Source organism: Zootoca vivipara, chromosome 2 (assembly GCF_963506605.1).
Source record: "Zootoca vivipara chromosome 2, rZooViv1.1, whole genome shotgun sequence".
NCBI classification, from domain to species: domain Eukaryota; kingdom Metazoa; phylum Chordata; class Lepidosauria; order Squamata; family Lacertidae; genus Zootoca; species Zootoca vivipara.
In genome coordinates, this window is record NC_083277.1 from 13442561 (window position 1) to 13462397 (window position 19837).

The 19837-nt window shown below is 47.7% G+C and overlaps 3 protein-coding genes across 5 annotated transcripts in view; all 3 read left to right on the plus strand.

Moving 5' to 3' along the window:
- Window positions 1–7209, plus strand: part of LOC132591584 (oocyte zinc finger protein XlCOF6-like) — a 34512-nt gene extending 27303 nt beyond the window's left edge. The window contains exon 3 of the mRNA XM_060270825.1: window positions 5854–7209. Within this exon, the coding sequence (XP_060126808.1) occupies window positions 5854–7080 (1227 nt within the window). The 3' untranslated portion in view covers window positions 7081–7209. The remainder of the gene's footprint in view (window positions 1–5853) is intronic.
- Window positions 7209–15916, plus strand: LOC132591571 (zinc finger protein 226-like). Of its 3 annotated transcripts, none has more exons than XM_060270773.1 (3): window positions 7209–9244; window positions 9403–9525; window positions 12844–15915. In XM_060270773.1, the coding sequence occupies exon 3, from the start codon at window positions 12996–12998 to the stop codon at window positions 14448–14450; it is 1455 nt and encodes a 484-aa protein (XP_060126756.1). In that variant the 5' UTR covers window positions 7209–9244; window positions 9403–9525; window positions 12844–12995; the 3' UTR covers window positions 14451–15915. The 3 variants fall into 3 exon arrangements, with proteins under 3 accessions (XP_060126756.1, XP_060126757.1, XP_060126755.1); XM_060270774.1 differs by lacking the exons at window positions 7209–9244; window positions 9403–9525 and adding an exon at window positions 9729–9810 and having other exon boundaries at window positions 12844–14493; window positions 15045–15916; XM_060270772.1 differs by lacking the exons at window positions 7209–9244; window positions 9403–9525 and adding an exon at window positions 9729–9810.
- The window catches only part of LOC132591578 (oocyte zinc finger protein XlCOF6-like), a 39001-nt gene continuing 28930 nt past the window's right edge, over window positions 9767–19837 (plus strand). The window contains exon 1 of the mRNA XM_060270798.1: window positions 9767–9810. The gene's annotated coding sequence lies outside the window, so the exon portion shown is untranslated. The remainder of the gene's footprint in view (window positions 9811–19837) is intronic.

The following is a 19837-nucleotide window of genomic DNA, read 5'->3' on the forward strand; positions in this document are numbered from 1 at the left end:
CGTGTGGACTGTGATTTGCTGAAGCTGTCAATCAATTGATGGACTAGTTGTCTAGGTGCAAATTTCTTTAGTGTGGAGATACATGAAAGGTGAGATTATATCGTGTGAAATTTAAGTGCTCTGTAAAGATGTGCTCTGTTACATATTCTGTTGGAGACGTTTGAGCGGGATTTATATATTATTAGTGAGATATAAGAAAGGGCACAGCTCCTATTTCGCTCTCTTTTCCTGCTTCCTTTCCTAAGACGTCCCTGGTTGGGGGGGGGGGTCTCTTTCCCTGCCGTCTCCGGGGATCGAACCAGGGACCTTCCCAGGAAAGAAACAGGATAACGGACCTTGTTTGGAAGGAGGAGAATTTGTGTGTTCTGAGAGGGAGGCCTCGCTCATTCCTCCCCATGGGTCAGTGAGCTCCGCTTCCTAGAGAGGCAGGGAGCTTTTGAGGGGGGAGGGGAGAGCCAAGGTTGGAGGGGAGGGGCCGCCATTCAGATTCCCGGAAGAGGAGCAGGTCTGCAGAGGAGGAAGAAAAAGAGGTGCAAAATATATCTATATATTGGGGGGGGGAGAAGGATGCGCTTTTTTCTCCCCCTGAATCTGCAAACAGGGCAGCTGGGAAGGGAGGGCAGGATTTGGGGCGAGGTGGGGGGATGAAAGGAAGTAGGGAATCGCTCCCCCTCCCCCTTCTTTCTGTGGATCAGGCGAGCGGGGGAGCCTCTGGGCAAAGGGGACCCTCAGGGGAGGAGGGCAGAGAAAGTTAGGAAGCTGAGGGAGGAAGGGAAGCATCCCTGGGGGAGGAATCGAAGCCATCTTGGAGAAAGAGAGAGAGACTTGGGGGATCCCTGCCTTGACTTCTCCCTCCTGCCCAGGAATCTGCCATGACTTCAAGTCGACCAGGGAGAGATCCCTGAACAGGAGGCCTGATCCACCCACCCTCTCCTCCCTTGAAGCTCAGTCCTTGCCCTGCCATAAGTCCCAGATCAGCAGCTTCATGGGGCGCTGGGGGCTGTTATAGCGAGTCCAACCATTGGAGGGGGAGAGGAAAGGGAGGAAGCCCACTTTATTATTCCCACCCTTTGAGGCTTCTGCCTTGTCTACTGCAGTCTCTCTCATATGGCTGTGTTTCTGTGGAGAAATATCAAAACGGTCCCTACCCAGAGATAAGTGTGCCCAACTCCTCCTCTCCATTCCACCAGGTTTACATTATTGCCACTATTTCAGATCTGTGGGATTTAAGGGATTGGGAAGATTATTATGGAAATGAGTGGGTTCCCCCCCCCCCCACAGCCTGTGTAATTATTACTGCAATTGTTATTTTTATTTATTTATTTATTTATTTTATTGAATCTGTTAGTTGCTTTCTCTTGCCCAGGGCAGCTCAAAGTGAGTTACAACCTGTTGTTGTTGTTGTTGTTGTGTTCCATGGTTACACTTCAAGGTCTTCTTTGTCATGTGTCCTGTATTTTGGGGGACAGAGAGAAAGCTGTTCTCAGGGCCTGCACCACCATGAGGGAAACTGAGGCAGCCCCCTCAGGCGGCAGATGCAGAGAGGGACAAGGAGGGGACAGACCTGAGTCCCATTTGGCCTGCCCTGATTTAACCCTCTATCTTCTCATCCAGTGGAAGGTGCTGTCCCATTGCCAGTGTCCTAGACAAAATGCAGCAGCCTCGGGAAGTAAATTGTGCTGGGTGATTTGGGAATGTGTGCAGTTGGACTGTATCAGGAAGACCTTGGAGATCATGGAAGAAGGAGGACATGAAATACAGATATTCAGCATTTTCAGAAGAGGGGGAAGAAGGGGAAAGTGTTTCCAACTAGATAAGACTCCCATCATCCCTGGCCATGTGCCATCCTTGCTTTGGCAGATGGTACTTTGTGTCCAAAATGGGACTCGGGTGGTGCTGTGGGTTAAACCACTGAGCCTAGGGCTTGCCAATCAGAAGGTTGGCGGTTCGAATCCACGCAATAGGGCGGTCTCCTGTTGCTTGGTCCCAGCTCTTGCCAACCCAGCAGTTCAAAAGTACATCAAAGTGCAAGTAGATAAAGAGGTACCGCTCCGGCGGGAAGGTAAATGGTGTTTATGTGCGCTGCTCTGGTTCGCCATAAGCAGCTGAGTCATGCTGGCCACATGACCCGGAAGCTATACACCGGCTCCCTCGGCCAGTAAAGCGAGATGTGCGGCGCTACCCCAGAGTCGGTCACGACTAGACCTAATGGTCAGGGATCCCTTAACCTTTACCTTTACAGTACTTTGTGTCCAACCACAACTTGAGGGTCAGAGATACCTCACCTCAGCATAGAAGGTGCCTCTAGGGCAGCCTTTCTCAACCTTGGATCCCCAGATGTTCTTGCACTGCAACTTCCATAAACACTGACCACTGGTCCTGATGGCTAGGAATGATGGGAATTGCAGTCCCACAACATCTGGGGACCCATGGTAGAGAAAGGCTGCTCTAGGGCTCTGTTATTTGGGAGTTGGTGAAACTGTATCTTAAGGGTTCTTGAAAAATTTCCCAGGGATTATGATTGGTATCTAGACTAATCTGTGGTGTACCACACCTATCAGTCAATCACCCATTCCCACCACCCTCACACTATATATAAGGGTCTGGTGAAATCTGTTTCAGTGTATCTGAAGAAGTGTGCATGGACACAGAAGCTCATACCAATTACAAACTTAACTGGTCTCTAAAGAGATGAGCGCCGCAACCCCAGAGTCGTGCACGACTGGACCTAATGGTCAGAGGTCCCCTTTACATTTTAAGAAGCTACTGGAATGAATTTTTCTATTTTATTTTTATCTAGACCCTAACACTATAAATCCAATGTGCCCATACTGGCAGGGGTGGAGGATTATTGTGCAGAGGATGAAGAACTTCATGATGAACGTAGGACCCCCATGAATAGTGGGCAGGTTCATGGACATAGAGCAGCTCCCTTTCCTGTGTGGTGTAGTGGTTAAGAGTGGTAAACTCATACTCTGAGGAACCGGGTTGGCGTCTCCGCTCCTCCACATGCAGCTGCTGGGGGACCTTGGGCTAGTCACACTTCTTTGTAGTCTCTCAGCCCCACTCACCTCACAGATTGTTTGTTGTGGGGGAGGAAGGGAAAGGAGAATGTTAGCCGCTTTGAGTCTCCTTTGGGTAGTGATGAAGCGGGATATCAAATCCAAACTCTTCTTCTGTGAGAAACCACTTTTTATAAAAAGTAAACCCCACATTTCAACCTTATTCTAAGATAATGCTGCTTTATTAACGTTTACTAAGGCTGGTGATGCATGACCATTATTTAACATCGTTTCATTTGTCTTTCCTAAAAAGTTGAAACATATGGAGGATATGAGACAATGAACAAGTTGTTAAAATAAGAGCAGGTGCTAATTGATGTGTGTAATATTCCTTTTTTGTTCTCTTCCTAGAAAACAAATAGGATTTTCTCTCCCCCTACCCCCGTCGAAAAAAGAAAGTGGAGAAGGCAGTCAAAATTCTGGTGGGCCATGTCCAATGGAAATAACGAAGAAACCATTTAAATACATGGAGTGTGAAAAGAGAGAGGATAAACAATTTGAAAGCATGGAGTGTGGAAAGAGCTTCACTGACAGTGGAAAACTTAGAAAACATCAATGGACTCACACGGGGGATAAACAATTTAAATGTATGGAGTGTGGAAAGAGCTTCAGTCAGGCTTCCGGTTGACCACGCCATCTTGCTCAGACGGGGGTCCGCACAGCGGAGCGGACCTCGGCGCTTCAGAGGTGGAGGGAATCGTTCCAGCGAAGCGAAACCTCCTTAAAAGCCCCAAATCGAGCTTTTTGGGGACAGATTTTGCCTGGCGGCGCCAAAAGCGGGCTCTCTCCTCCCCGGATCGGCTTTGTTTAAGCCCCCGAGAGCGAGGAGGTGAACCGCGGCGGACAGGCTGACATTGCTGCTCTGAGAGTGCGAAGCTGCGAGTCTGGGAAGTGGAGGTGGCCAATTCTTCAAAGAACATTCAGCAAATGAATAGACTGTGAGTAATTTGGATTCTTTGGAATGTAAATTAAGGCAACAATTTGGACCTGGGAGAGAGGGGAAAAGAGGAAGCCACCCCCCCCCCTACGGTAACATAAGAGACAGTAAACAGAAACCCGAAGCCGTAAACAGAAGATTTCAACTTAAAAGGATTCCTCAAAGGCATCAAAGAGAATCTCCCCTAAATGCAGGGTAAAAGGGGAGAGAGACTGTGGTTGTGATTGCCCTGCAGAAAGAAGTTAAGACTAAGAAAGACCTTTCTGTTCCTCGGGAGCCGGCAGCCCAGACAATCCAGTGAGTTGATCAGGATTTATAGTTAAATTCTATTTCTATCTTTATCTCTGGACTTTTTGGAAATTCTTTTTTGGTTTATATACTTTTGAAATGTGAGTTCGAACTTTATTTTTAAGAATGCAGCCAGCTTGTTAAAATGGAGTCGAGAAAATAGACTGCGATTATATTCCACCCCATGTGACAAGTTTTGACCTTGACAGGACTGAACTATGTCAACAAAAAGGTACCCGCCTGAGTTTCAGCGGACTGTTTTGACCTTAATGTGGGAAGCAAGAATAGAACTATGTCAAGAGGAGACACAACGGCAAGTGTTACAGAAACAATTCCAGATGATGATGGCAGAATATGATTTCTTAGAAGATGAAGCTTTTGAAACTGAAGAAGACGAATGTGAGAATGACAATGATGAGGACTGTGATGACTTAACACAAAATGAAGCCCATCACGAAAAAAATGATGATTTTACTCTACAAAAAGTTGGATGGAGTGCCTCCCCTTCGAGGGGGGCACGATTGGACTTACTGGAACTCCAGAATGACCACAGGGAAGAAGGAAAAATTAAGCAGAGAAGAGAAGAAGCTCAGGGGTCTGATATGGAGGCCTGGATGGCAAAAGACTGTAAACAGGGGGTGGGGTGAAGGGAAAGTGAAGTTGTGATTGTAAGGATGGGTTAATAGGACTATAACTGGACTGCTGACTATGGAACTTGCTGGATTGGTGGGGTGGAGCCAGTACTCGGGGGGGTGTAAGGTTAGTTTGGGAATAATTATAGGTTTAAAAAGTGAATTGATTCTGGAAAAAGGTGAAAATATGGAGGCCTATAGAGGGGTAAAAATTAGGCACGGGAAGAAAAAATGGGAGTTTGATTTCTCAGTGAGTGGACAATAGGCGAAAATGATAATAGTTAGTTTAAAAGTGGTATAAGATATAAAGGTGTATGTTATAAAATATGAACTATGAAACTGTTGAAGATGAAAAATAAGGGAGGAAAACCGGGGAAGGGGGGAGGGTGGGGAAGCCCACAAAATATGGTTTAACAATTATGAATTTAACAATTATGATGAATTTTTTTTTCTTGTCTTTTTTCCTTTTTGTCTTTTTTTTTCTTCTCTTTTTTCTCTTTTTCTCTTTTTGTATTTTCTTTTTTTTTGGTATGACAATAGATGGTTGGATGGATGAACTCCTGCGTACTGCCCTGGTTCACTGGAGCTCCCTGGTGGCAGGGGGGGGCTTCGGGGGCAGGGGGGGAGGAGGAGGACAGAAACCCAATCATAAAATGGACCACTTCTGACTGTTCACCTGCGTGGGATACTTCTGTGGCAGGGGAGGACCCATGGAGGGGGGTGGGAAGAAGGTGGAAAAGGTGTATATGTATGTACCATCTTTTGTAATTTGTAAAATCAATAAAATTATGTTTTGAACGGAAAGAGCTTCAGTCAGAGTGGACACCTTAGAATACATCAACGGAGTCACACGGGGGAGAAACCATTTAAATGTATGGTGTGTGGAAAGAGCTTCAGTGAGAGTGGAAAACTTAGAATTCATCAACAGAGTCACACGGGGGAGAAACCATTTGAATGCATGGAGTGTGGAAAGAGCTTCACTCACAGTGGAACACTTAGAAAACATCAATGGACTCACACGGGGGACAAACCATTTAAATGCATGGAGTGTGGAAAGAGCTTCAATCAGAGTGGAAACCTTAGAATACATCAACGGACTCACACGGGGGAGAAACCATTTCAATGCATGGAGTGTGGAAAGAGCTTCACTGAAAGTGGAAAACTTAGAAAACATCAACGGACTCACACGGGGGAGAAACCATTTGAATGCATGGAATGTGGAAAGAGCTTCAGTGAGAGTGGAAAACTTAGAACTCATCAACGGACTCACACTGGGGAGAAACCATTTAAATGTATGGAGTGTGGAAAGAGCTTCAGTCAGAGTGGAACACTTAGAAAACATCAACGGACTCACACCGGGGAGAAACCATTTAAATGTATGGAGTGTGGAAAGAGCTTCAGTCAGAGTGGAGACCTTAGAAAACATCAACGGACTCACTCAGGGGAGAAACCATTTCAATGCATGGAGTGTGGAAAGTGCTTCACTGACAGTGGAACACTTAGAATACATCAACGGAGTCACACGGGGGAGAAACCATTTCAATGTATGGAGTGTGGAAAGAGCTTCAGTGAGAGTGGAGCACTTAGAATGCATCAACGGACTCACACTGGGGAGAAACCATTTAAATGTATGGAGTGTGGAAAGAGATTCAGTAAGAGTGGAGCACTTAGAATTCATCAACGGAGTCACACGGGGGAGAAACCATCTAAATGTATGGAGTGTGGAAAGAGCTTCACTGAGAGTGGAACACTTAGAAGACATCAACGGAGTCACATGGGGGAGAAACCATTTAAATGTATGGAATGTGGAAAGAGATTCACTCAGAGTGGAGACCTTAGAATTCATCAAAGGACTCACACGGGGGAGAAACCATTTAAATGTATGGAATGTGGAAAGAACTTCAGTCAGAGTGGATACCTTAGAATTCATCAACGCACTCATACGGGGGAGAAACCATTTAAATGTATGGAGTGTGGAAAGAGCTTCAGTCAGAGTGGACACCTTAGAATACATCAACGGAGTCACACGGGGGAGAAACCATTTAAATGCATGGAGTGTGGAAAGAGCTTCAGTCAGAGTGGAGACCTTAGAAAACATCAACGGACTCACACAGGAGAGAGACCATTTAAAAAGCGTGGAGTGTGGAACGAGCTTCAGTGAGAGTGGACCACTTAGAAAACATCAACAGACTCACACGGGGGAGAAACCATATAAGTGCCAGGGAAGTGGACAGAGGTTCAGTTGAAGTCGAAGTCTTACAAACAATCAAAAGACTCTGAGGGGTAAGAGCTGTAATAGTGGAAACTCTACAAGCCATGAATTAACTCAAAGATGAGAAATGGTTTAAATAGAAGGATTGTAGATTCTGCTTTGGTTATTATGGAACACTTTTTAGAGTGTAGAACCTCTTTCTCTCTGAGTTGACACTTTATTTCACAGTTACCCACCTGTAACTAATACTTGGAACCTGAACACTTCAAACTCAGAAATGAGTGTTCCAGTTTGGGCACTTTTTTCGGAAGCTGAACATGCTCTCTTCTGAGTATAACTTCCATACTTCCGTTTTCCTTGTGAGGGAAGGCGGGCCGGGCAGCAAGCGAGCAGGTACCTGCTGGCCTCCAGCGATAGGTTCCTCCGCCACAACAGCAACCACCCCCTCCTCCAGCTCTGGTGGCCCCAACTCAGAGTGAGGGAAGGCTGGGCCAGGCAGCAAGTAGGAGTGGGATTGGCAAGTAGGATTGGAATCGGGCTGCTCCTCTAGGAAGCATTGCCGCTAGCACGGGAACAGCAGCTGGATCGGGGCTGCTCAGCTAGGGAGGTGCAGGCTCCCTTACACTATCCATTGAGGGGTTTGCGGCTGCATCAGATCCCCTGCAACCCCATGAAGGCAGCCAGGCTGAATAGTTGCTGGGGTTGGGGAAGGTGGAGGCTCCTCATCCCCGCCCTGCTTCTGAACAAGGCTGCCTTCAGAGGTCTTCCAAAAGTTATGTAATTCTTTCTCTCTTTGACATCTGCTATTGAGAGGGGGTGTTCCACAGGGAGGGTGCCACTACTGAGAAGGCCCTATCCCTGGTAACCAGTAAATGTGAGGGAACTGCCAGAAGACCCTCGGAAGTGGACCTCAGTGATGATGGGATATTTTCTTTTCCTTGTGTTACAGATGGATGTTGAAACAAGGTGTGATTGACAAGGCCATGTCTGGATCACAGATTTCTGCCCAACACCACTCCTCTTCTGTAATATACCTGTGATGTTTTGATGACCCTGTGAGAAATGTGTTGTGGGAATTTTTAAAAACTCATGTAATCTTTGTTCTGGACATTTTCTTTTTTTGCTCTCCTTAGAGATTGAGACCTTTGTTGCAACAACTAAATGATCATGCCTTCTGGCCACACATTTGCTTCTTCATTGCTTGGCTGCGGTCTTGCGTTTTATGATCAAACCAGCTCCTGTAGGGCTAGACTCCAGCGAAGTTGGAAAGCGCTTAAGATAGCGTACCCCAAGAATTGTTCTTTCCACCTGGATGGAGTTGGGGAGCTGTCAAAACCAAACCCCATTTTCTCCCCATAACACAGAAGTCACAGAGTCCAGTCTGCTGCTGGATGTTCCCTAATCCATAAAACAGTGTTGGGGAGGCTGCGTCTAAGACCACGCCTTTCTTTTTTGGTGGGGAGAAGATAGTTGTCCCCAGGTGACTGCTCAGTGTCCCAGTGGAGTTGCTTTGGGGGAAGCACTCTTCTCTGGCTCCTCTCAGGCAGTAAATGTATTCAGCTGCCCCCTCCCTCAACGCTGGCTCCATTTCTGCCCTTCAAAGAGGATCTTGCAATGCAAACATTGGGAGAAGTCGTCCCCCCATCAGCCCTTCTCCCGCTCTTCTGATCCGAAGAAGAAGCAAGGGGGAGGGGATCCCTTCTCTACCTTCCTCTCACTCCCCAACCCCCCTCCCACCTGCCCTGTCTGTAGATGGGAGGGGATGAGAAACACACACTTCTCTCCCTGCACAAACCTCCCAATTAAGTGGCCCCTCTCCCTCCTCCTCTCTTCCGAAAATGAGGATGGAGAGCCTTCCCAACTAACCCTGCATCTCCCTTAATAAAAACCACAACTTATTTCCTCTCTAGGAAGCATTCCTCCTCCAACAATCCCTCCTTTTCTCACCCGCTCACCCTCAGGCTGAGTGAGTGGCTGTTGAGAACATGTGAAGAGTGTTAGAGGCCAGAAGAGGAGTTCATCTCCGTGTGGACTGTGATTTGCTGAAGCTGTCAATCAATTGATGGACTAGTTGTCTAGGTGCAAGTTTCTTTAGTGTGGAGGTACATGAAAGGTGAGATTATATCGTGTGGAATTTAAGTGTTCAGGTAAAGAGGTGCTCTAACGAGTATTCTGTTGGGAAAGTTTGAGCGGGGTTTATATACTATTAGTGAGATATATGAAAGGGCACAGCTACTATTTCCCTCTCCTTTCCTGCTTCCTTTCCTGCAGCTCCAGGAAGAGAACTACCATGGCTTCTGAGAACCTCAGGAAGAGGCTTCACGAGGAATTTGCCTCGACTTCTTCCCAAGCCTCCGCGGGAGGAGAGCGATCCCCGCAGAGGCTTGGGAAAAGGTAAACAACTCTGGGAAAAGGGGGTCCTTTCCCTGCCGTCTCCGGGGATCGAACCTGGGACCTTCTCAGGAAAGAAACAGGATAACGGAGCTTGTTTGGAAGGAGGAGAATTTGTGTGTTCTGGGAGGGAGGCGTCACTCATTCCTCTCCATGGGTCAGTGAGCTCCGCTTCCTAGAGAGGCAGGAAGTTTTGGAGGGGGAGGGGAGAGCCAAGGTTGGAGAGGGAGGGACCGCCATTCACATTCCCGGAAGAGGAGCAGGTCTGCAGAGGAGGAAGAAAAAGAGGTGCGAAATATATATATTTATTGTTTTTTTGGGGGGGAGAAGGATGCGCTTTTTCTCCCCCTGAATCTGCAAACAGGGCAGCTGGGAAAGGAGGGCAGGATTTGGGGCGAGGTGGGGGGATGAAAGGAAAGTAGGGGAGTGCTCCCGTTCCCCTCCTTCTGTGGATCAGGTGAGCGGGGGCGCCTCGTGTCAGTGGAGAGCGCCCAGCCCTTTATATTACAGGAAAGGAAATCGGAATAGAATAGCAAGCAAGGGAGGCGGGGAAGACTTTGCAGCGCCCCATCCGCTTGAGAGTCTAGAGATACTGCCCTGACCCCCGGGGGGGGGGGCTTCTGTGGAAATGAAATGGGAGGCCTACCAAGGGCTGAGACTTGAACCGAGGCCCCAATTACGCGCCTCTCTGCGAGTTCCGTGTTCCCCCTAGCAGGAATCCGCGCAGGTGCCGAGGCGTGCCTGGATGGGTCCCCTTTGTGTCGAGAATCAGAGAATCAGTCCATGGAAGGGTTAAAGCAGGTGAGAGAGGCCTGGCTAGAGACCCCCCCCCGTCTCCCTTCTCTCCCCCCTCCTTGCTCATCTGGCGAGGCCACTGGATGGAGAGGTGGGAGCGCTTGGGCGAAATTTGGCAAGAAGGGTGAGCCGGCCAGGGAGGCCTCTGGGCAAAGGGGACCATCGGGGCTTAGGGAGGAGGAATTACAGTACACAGACTCAGGGAGGGAGGGAAGCATCCCTGGGGGAGGAATCGAAGCCATCTTGGAGAAAGAAATAGAGACTTGGGGGCTGCCTGCCTTGACTTCTTCCTGCTTCTCAGGAATCTGCCATGATTTCAAGTCGACCAGGGAGAGATCCCTGAACAGGAGGCCTGATCCACCCTCTCCTCCCTTGAAGCTCAGTCCTTGCCCTGCCATAAATCCCAGATCAGCTGCTGCATCGGGCGCTGGGGGCTGTTAGAGGGAGTCCTACCATTTGGGAGAAAGAGGAAAGGGAGGAAGCCCACTTTATTATTTCCACCCTTTGAGGCTTCTGTCTTGTCACCTACAGTCTCACCCACATGCCTGTGTTTCTGTGGAGAAACATCCAAAGGGTCCCTACCCAGAGATAAGTGTGCCCAACTCCTTCTCTCCATTCCACCAGGTTTCCATTATTGCCACTATTTCAGATCTCTTAAATCTGTGCGATTTAAGGGATTTGGAAGATTGTTATGGAAATGCGTGGGGTTCCTCCCCCTCCCCGCCTGAGTAATTATTACTATGTTTGTTATTTTTATTTATTTATTGAATCTGTTAGTCGCTTTCTCTTGCCCAGGGCAGCCCAAAGTGAATTACAACCAGTTGTTGTTGTTATGTTCCATGGTTACACTCCAATGTCTTCTTTGTTATGTTTCCTGTATTTTGGAGGGCAGAGAGAAGGTTGTTCTCAGGGCCTGCGCCACCGTGAGGGAGACTGAGGCAGCCCCCTCAGGCAGCAGATGCAGAGAGGGGCAAGGAGGGGACAGAGCGGAGTCCCATTTGGCCTGCTCTTATTAAACCCTCTAGCCCAGGGGTCAGCAAACCTTTTCAGCAGGGGACCGGTCCACTGTCCCTCAGACCTTGTGGGGGGCCGGACTATATTTTGAAGAAAAAAAATGAACAAATTCCTATGCCCCACAAATAACCCAGAGATGCATTTTAAATAAAAGGGCACAATCTACTCATGTAAAAAAAATGCTGATTCCCGGACCATCCGCGGGCCGGATTTAGAAGGCGATTGGGCCGGATCCGGTCCCCGGACCTTAGTTTGCCTACCCATACTCTAGCCTCTCATCCAGTGGAAGGTGATGTCCCATTGTCAGTGTTCTAGACAAACTGCAGCAGCCTCAGGAAGTAAATGGTGCTGGATGATTTGGGAATGTGTGCAGTTGGACTATATCAGGAAGATCTTGGATATCATGGAAGAAGGAGGAACTGAAATACAGATATTCAGCATTTTCAGAAGAGGGGGAAGAAGGGGAAAGTGTGTCCAACTAGATAAGACTCCCATCATCCCTGGCCATGTTCCATCCTTGCTTTGGCAGATGGTACTTTGTGTCCAAAATGGGACTCGGGTGGTGCTGTGGGTTAAACCACTGAGCCTATGGCCTGCCGATCAGAAGTTCAGTGGTTCGAATCCCCGCGATGGGGCGAGATCCCATTGCACAGTCCCTGCTCCTGCCAACCCAGCAGTTCAAAAGAACATCAAAGTGCAAGTAGAAAAATAGGTACCACTCTGGCGGGAAGGTAAACGGTGTTTCCATGCGCTGCTCTGGTTTGCCAGAAGCGGCTTAGACATGCTGGCCACATGACCCGGAAGCTGTACACCGGCTCCCTCGGTCAGTAAAGCGAGATGAGCGTGACAACCCCAGTCCGTCACGACTGGACCCAATGGTCAGGGATACCTTTACCTTTACTTTGTGTCCAACCACAACTGGAGGGTCAGAGATGCCTCGCCTCAGCCTAGAAGGTGCCTCTAGGGCAGCGTTTCTCAACCTTGGATCCCTAGATGTTCTTGGACTGCAACTTCCATGAACACTGACCACTGGCCCTGATGGCTAGGAATGATGGGAATTGTAGTCCCACAACTTCTGGGGACCCAAGGTAGAGAAAGGCTGCTCTAGGGCTCTGTTATTTGGGAGTTGGTGAAACTGGATTTTAAAGGTTCTTGAGAAATTTCCCAGGGATTATGATTGGTATCTAGACCAATCTATGGTCGTCAACAGGTTTACCACACCCATGAATAGTGGGCAGGTCCATGGACATAGAGCAGCTCCCTTTCCTGTGAGAAACCACTTTTTTTTATAAAAAGTGAACCCCACAATTCAATATTCTAAGATAATGCAGCTTCATTAAAGTTGATTAAGGGTTTGGAAAGGCTGGTGATGCATGACCATTATTTAACATTTTTTAAATTTACCTTTCCTAAAAATTTGGAACATATGGAGGACAGGAGATAATGTACGAGATGTTAAAATAAGAGCAGGTGCTAATTGATGTCTGTAATATTCTTTTGTTCTCTTCCTAGAATACCAATAGGATTCTCTCTCCCCCACCCCCATCGCAAAAGACAGTGGAGAAGGCAGTCAAAATTCTGGTGGGCCATGTCCAATAGGAATAACGAAGAAACCATTTAAATACACGGAGTCTGAAAAGAGAGAGGATAAACAATTTGAAAGCATGGAGTGTGGAAAGAGCTTCAGTGACAGTGGAAAACTTAGAATACATCTATGCAGAAACATGGGGGAGAAACCATTTAAATGTATGGAGTGTGGAAAGAGCTTCAGTGAGAGTGGAAATCTTAGAAACCATCAACGGACTCATACTGGGGATAAACCATTTAAATGTATGGAGTGTGGAAACAGCTTCAGTCAGAGTGGAAGCCTTAGAGTACATCAACGGACTCACACGGGGGAGAAACCATTTAAATGTATGGAGTGTGGAAACAGCTTCAGTCAGAGTGGAAGCCTTAGAGTACATCAGCGGACTCACACGGGGGAGAAACCATTTAAATGCATGGAGTGTGGAAATAGCTTCACTGACATTGGAAAACTAAGAATTCATCAACGGACTCACACGGGGGAGAAACCATTTCGATGCATGGAGTGTGGAAAGAGCTTCACTGACAGTGGAACACTTAGAAAACATCAACGGACTCACACGGGGGAGAAACCATTTCAATGCATGGAGTGTGGAAAGAGCTTCAGTCACAGTGGAAACCTTAGAATCCATCAACGGAGTCACACAGGGGAGAAACCATTTAAATGCATGGAGTGTGGAAAGAGCTTCACTGGCAGTGGAAATCTTAGAAAACATCAACGGAGTCACACGGGGGAGAAACCCTTTCAATGTATGGAGTGTGGAAAGAGCTTCAGGCACAGTGGACACCTTAGAATCCATCAACGGAGTCACACAGGGGAGAAACCATTTAAATGCATGGAGTGTGGAAAGAGCTTCAGTCACAGTGGACACCTTAGAATTCATCAACGGAGTCACACAGGGGAGAAACCATTTAAATGCATGGAGTGTGGAAAGAACTTCACTGACAGTGGAAAACTTAGAATTCATCAACGGACTCACACGGGGGAGAAACCATTTAAATGCATGGAGTGTGGAAAGAGCTTCAGTCAGAGTGGAACACTTAGAATTCATCAACGGAGTCACACAGGGGAGAAACCATTTAAATGCATGGAGTGTGGAAAGAGCTTCACTGACAGTGGAACACTTAGAATTCATCAACGGAGTCACACAGGGGAGAAACCATTTAAATGTATGGAGTGTGGAAAGAGCTTCACTCACAGTGGAGACCTTAGAAACCATCAACGGACTCACACAGGAGAGAGACCATTTAAATGCGTGGAGTGTGGAAAGAGCTTCAGTCAGAGTGGAGACCTTGGAAAACATCAACGAATTCACACAGGAGAGAAACCATTTAAATGTGTGGAGTGTGGAAAGAGCTTCAGTCAGAGTGGACACCTTAGAATACATCAACGGACTCACACGGGGGAGAAACCATTTAAATGCATGGCGTGTGGAAAGAGCTTCACTGACAGTGGAAATCTTAGAAAACATCAACAGACTCACACGGGGGAGAAACCGTATAAGTGCCAGGGAAGTGGACAGAGGTTCAGTTGAAGTTGATGTCGAAGTCTTACAAACCATCAAAAGACTCTGAGGGGTAAGAGCTGTAAGAGTGGAAACTCTACAAGCCATTAATTAACTAAAAAATGAGAAATGGTTTAAATAGAAGGAGTGTTGATTCTGCTTTGGTTATTATGGAATGCTTTTTAAAGTGTAGAACCTCTTTCTCTCCGAGTTGACACTTTATTTCACTTCAATAACAGGAAGTCAGTCTTCAATACATGCAGCGTATTTGAGCTTCTGTTGTTTGAATGTAACGTTGTCTAGACATGTTTTTAAAGTAATGACGGTAACATTTCACAATAGTAAGCATAATATAATATTTAATGTACTGTTAGATAGGGAGGGGAGTGTGTGAGTCTGGAGTGTTGCTTCTGAAATGTTTGTATCTGGGAATGGAGAGTTGCACAAAGTGGAGCTGAGATTGGTGGTGTTGAGTTAGATTAATATTATAGGAACAGCAACATAACTCCCACTGTTATATTTGCAATAATGGAACCATGAAGACACAGAAAGACGGTAAGCACATTCTTACCGGTATATGCCCAAGTTAATCTTGAAACCCTCATCTATTCTTTTGATTTATAGATATATTGTAGTCGTGTCCGACTCTTCGTGACCCCATGGACCATAGCACGCCAGGCACTCCTGTGTTCCACTGCCTCCCACAGTTTGGTCAAACTCATGTTCGTAGCTTCGAGAACACTGTCCAACCATCTCATCCTCTGTCGTCCCCTTCTCCTTGTGCCCTCAATCTTTTGCAGGGAGTCTTCTCTTCTCATGAGGTGGCCAAAGTATTGGAGCCTCAGCTTCACGATCTGTCCTTCCAGTGAGCACTCAGGGCTGATTTCCTTCAGAATGGATAGGTTTGATCTTCTTGCAGTCCATGCACAGCGACACAAGTGTGTGTAGAATGCTATCCCCAAAATGACACAGGGGAGAAACAAAATAGATGAGAATAATGTGGAAGGAGGTTCAGGCAGGTCCCAAACCGAGAATGCTAAGGGTCAATTTCCTCCATATCCACCAGCTGCCCCAAGGCAGGAGCCACCTCTGGGCACTTAGGGTGGGAAGCCTCCCTCCACGTTTGAAACTGGACATGCTCCTAGGGCAGTGGTGGGAAACCTTTTAGAGACTGAGTACCCAAACTGCAACGCAAAACCCACTTGTTTATCACAAAGTGCCAGCACGACAATTCTACCTGTATATCTATTTCCCCCCTGTTTGTTTCACATTTCTTCTTTATGTACTGTTGTAATAAAAAATCTATATACCAGTAAATGTAAAATGTCAATGTTTGCGTGCATCCACTTTTCTCTGAAACCGCTTGACCGACTGCGTTGAAATTTGGAGACAACGTTCCATACCAATAAGCGAGTGTTTGCATAAACTGAGATTATATAGATCTCACACCTGTCACAGGTAAAAACATGATTTTTTGTAAAAAAAAAAAAAGCACCCTCCAGTGGACCTCAAACGAACAGATATTGCTATCCTTTGGTGTAGCAATAGCGCCATCTGCTGGACGTCAAAGGGAAACATCCTATAGAAACCCAGGATGCCTCGCGGAGCCGGGGGTGGGGGGGAGGAAATAAGAATATAAAACGACGTTTCCACATTCCCGCCCCCCCTCCTCCTCCTCTCAATCGAGGCTTCTCCAGATCCATAGCTGCCGGGGGGAGGGGGGGTAGAGGTAGCCCGGCACGCAGGCCGGGCCTCACCGCTTCTCACCTCGCAGCACCCGCAGCTGCCACCACCACCGCAGGGGATATGACGGGTCTTGCAGCAGGCGCCGCCACCACCACGAGAGGCAGGCCGGACCTCGCATCTCCTCACCCCCACTGCCGGATGTAGAGGGAGGCCGGCAGGCAGGCCGTGCCTCGCTGCTCCTGTTCTCACACGCCAACGTCGTGAGAAGCAAGCCGGGCCTCGCCTATCCTCACCTCCACCACCAGGCGAAGAGGGAGGCCAGCAGGCAGCCCAGGAGGCAAGCCGGACCTCACCTCTCACCTTCCGCCGCCACCGTCCCCACCTCCATCGCCGCTGCGCCCCCTCCTGAGCAGACGGCAGGAAAGAGGGAGACTCCAACGCTCACCCACATCCTCAGAGGGCCCCACCCACACCTGCTCTGACTGACACACAGGGGACCCACCCCAACATGACCTACGGGTAGCCCACCTACCCCCTCACCCATTGTGATCCACCGGGGAACCCACGCACAGCCTCCCCAAACTGTGGATATGGTATGTGGTGGGGGGGACCGAGAGGGGACGGGGGTGAGGGTCACATCTTCCCCCTGTCCTGGGAAACGGGGACCCTGACTCAGCCACAGCAACGCATGGCCGGATACAGCCATTCCATAAAAGTTATTGCATTACATTCTTCATTAAACTATCTTTCCATTGATATGTAATGATATGGTATCTTAAAAAACGTTTAGGGGGTACTCTCATTTTGACTGAAGAAAATCACCACCGGGGGAGGGGAAATTGGGAAAAATAAATACAGTGGTCCCTGTAAAATAAATACAGTGGTCGAACAGCTTAGTTCTCAAACTACTTGGAACCTAAACAAAAAAATCACCACCGGGGGAGGGGATGAATACAGTTCAAATTGGGAAAAATAAATACAGTGGTACCTCAGTTTTCGAACTGCTTAGTTCTCAAACTACTTGGAACCAAAATAAAAAATTCATTCCAGTAACACTGTAGAGACCAACTAAGCTTGTCATTGCTATGAGCTTTCGTGTGCATGCACACTTCTTCAGATACACTGAAACAAGTCCCCAGACCCTTATATATAGTGATAGGGTGGAACTGGGGTATTACTCAGAAGGGTGGTGGGAATGGGTGATTGGCCGATAGGTGGGGTAAACGTGTTGATGACTCTTAACGACGCCAATTGGTCTTGCAGGAAAAAGCAAGGGGTGAGATGGCAAAAAAGAGCTTTATCGTGTAGAATGAGATAAGAATCCAATGTTTCTATTCAGACCACGTCTCTCCGTGGTTTTACGTTTGGTAATAAGTTGCAATTCGGCAACTTCTCTTTCCAGTCTATTTCTGAAATTCTTCTGTAATAAGACAGCTACTTTGAGATCTTGTATAGAATGTCCTGGGATATTGAAGTGTTCTCCTACTGGTTTCTCTGTCTTGTGATTCCTGATGTCAGGATGTTCAGTGTATCTGAAGAAATGTGCATGCACACGAAAGCTCATGCCAATGACAAACTTAGTTGGTCTCTGACACAAATTTAGTTGGTCTCCCTAAGTTTGTAGGGGATGCGGTTGGCACTGTGGGTGGGTTAAACCACAGAGCCTAGGGCATGCTGATCAGAAGGTCGGCAGTTCGAATCCCCATGACGGGGTGATCTCCCGTTGCTCGGTCCCAGCTCCTGCCAACCTAGCAGTTGGAAACCACATCAAAGTGCAAGTAGATGAATAGGTACCGCTCCGGCAGGAAGGTAAACGCCATTTCTGTGTGCTGCTCTGGTTTGCCAGAAGCAGATTAGTCATGCTGGCCAGATGACCCGGAAGCTGTACGCCGGCTCCCTTGGCCAGTAAAGTGAGATGAGCTCCGCAACCGCAGAGTCGTCCGCAACTGGACCTAACGGTCAGGGGTCCCTTTATCTAAGCTGGAAGGATTTACTGTATTTTATTTTGTTTCGATTACCTCAGACCAACACGGCTACATACCTGTAGCTAGTACTTGGATCCTGAATACTTCAAACTCAGAAATGAGTGTTCCAGTTTTGGAACTTTTTTTGGAAGCTAAACATGCTCTGTTCTGAGTATAACTTCCGTTTTGGGTGCCATACTTCCGTTTTCCTTGTGAGGGAAGGCAGGCCGGGCAGCAAGTGTGTGTGGGGGGGGGGAGCAAGTGAAAGGTGAAAAACCTGGCTTGGCAGGCAAGTCCCGAGTCTGCTCTCGCCTGGATGCCGTCCCTCCCCCCCTGCAATGGGCCTTTTTCCACACGAGTTTAAAAGGGCATCGCTTTCCTTAAAACTGCTTGTGGGAGGGAGGGAGGGAAGACGGGATGGGAGCGTGTGTTAGTTTGCGCGAGAAGCTCTGGATCCCTCCTCATTTCCTTCGAGGGCGGATCCGCTCTCCGTGGATTGGCTGCTACAGGGAAAGGTGTGGCTCAGACCAATTTTATTTGTTCAGTGGTTCCGTGTGTACCGAAAGCGGGAGTGAAAAGGCAAGCCGTCTATTTTATAGACGTAGGTTTCATCACCTCTTCCTTCTTTTCTGGCTTAGTGGCAGAGTTGGGGAAGCTTCACTTTTTACTCTCTTCGCTTTCATTATCTCAGGTCCCTCTCACCCCTTTTATTTTGTGCTGTTTATTTAAAAGCGTTTCTAAAGTGCACGATGCTTAAAAGCATAGACTCTCTGGGCAGCTTCCTGCTTATATAAAAACATTTCCCAAAGAATGCTGGGATTTGTTGTTTAAGGATGATGGGGGTTGCTACAAAAACCCTGTATTTCTCCAGAAAGCTACAATTTCCAAAGTTCCATAAGAGGAGGAATTTGACTGTTAAACTACTCTGAGAATTGTAGCTCTTTAAGGGTGTGTTGTGTGTGTGTGTGTGTGTGTGTGTGTGCCCCTTGGTCCACTATACCTGAAGGAGCGTCTCCACCCGCATCATTCTGCCCGGACACTGAGGTCCAGTGCTGAGGGCCTTCTGGTGGTTCCCTCGCTGCAAGAAGCCAAGTTACAGGGAACCAGGCAGAGGGCCTTCTCGGTAGTGGCACCCGCGCTGTGGAACGCCCTCCCACCAGATGTCAAAGAGAAAAACAACTACCAGACTTTTAGGAGACATCTGAAGGCAGCCCTATTTAGGGAAGCTTTTAATGCTTAATAGATTATTTTATTTTAATATCCTGTTGGAAGCCGTCCAGAGTGGCTGGGGAAACCCAGCCAGATGGGCGGGTTATAAATAAATAATAATTATTATTAGTGTGTGTGGGGGGGCACAGTGACACAATTGTGTGTAGAATGCTATCCCCAAAATGACACAGGGGAGAAACAAAATGGATGAGTATAATGTGGAAGGAGGTTCATAGAATCATAGAGTTGGAAGAAACCACAAGGGCCATCCAGTCCAACCCAGGAAACACCATCAAAGCATTCTTGACATATGCCTGTCAAGCCTCTGCTTAAAGACCATGCTGGCCAGATGACCCGGAAGGTGTACGCCGGCTCCCTTGGCCAGTAAAGCGAGATGAGCTCTGCAACCGCAGAGTCGTCCGCGACTGGACCTAACGGTCATGGGTCCCTTTATCTAAGGTGCTACTGGAAGGATTTATTTTATTTTGTTTCAATTACCTCAGACCAACACGGCTACATACCTGTAGCTAGTACTTGGAACCTGAACTGCCAGAAAAG

Bases quoted from the DNA above. Each gene is read 5' to 3' on its own strand.
- LOC132591571 (XM_060270773.1), top strand. From the start codon at position 12,996: ATGGAGTGTGGAAAGAGCTTCAGTGACAGTGGAAAACTTAGAATACAT.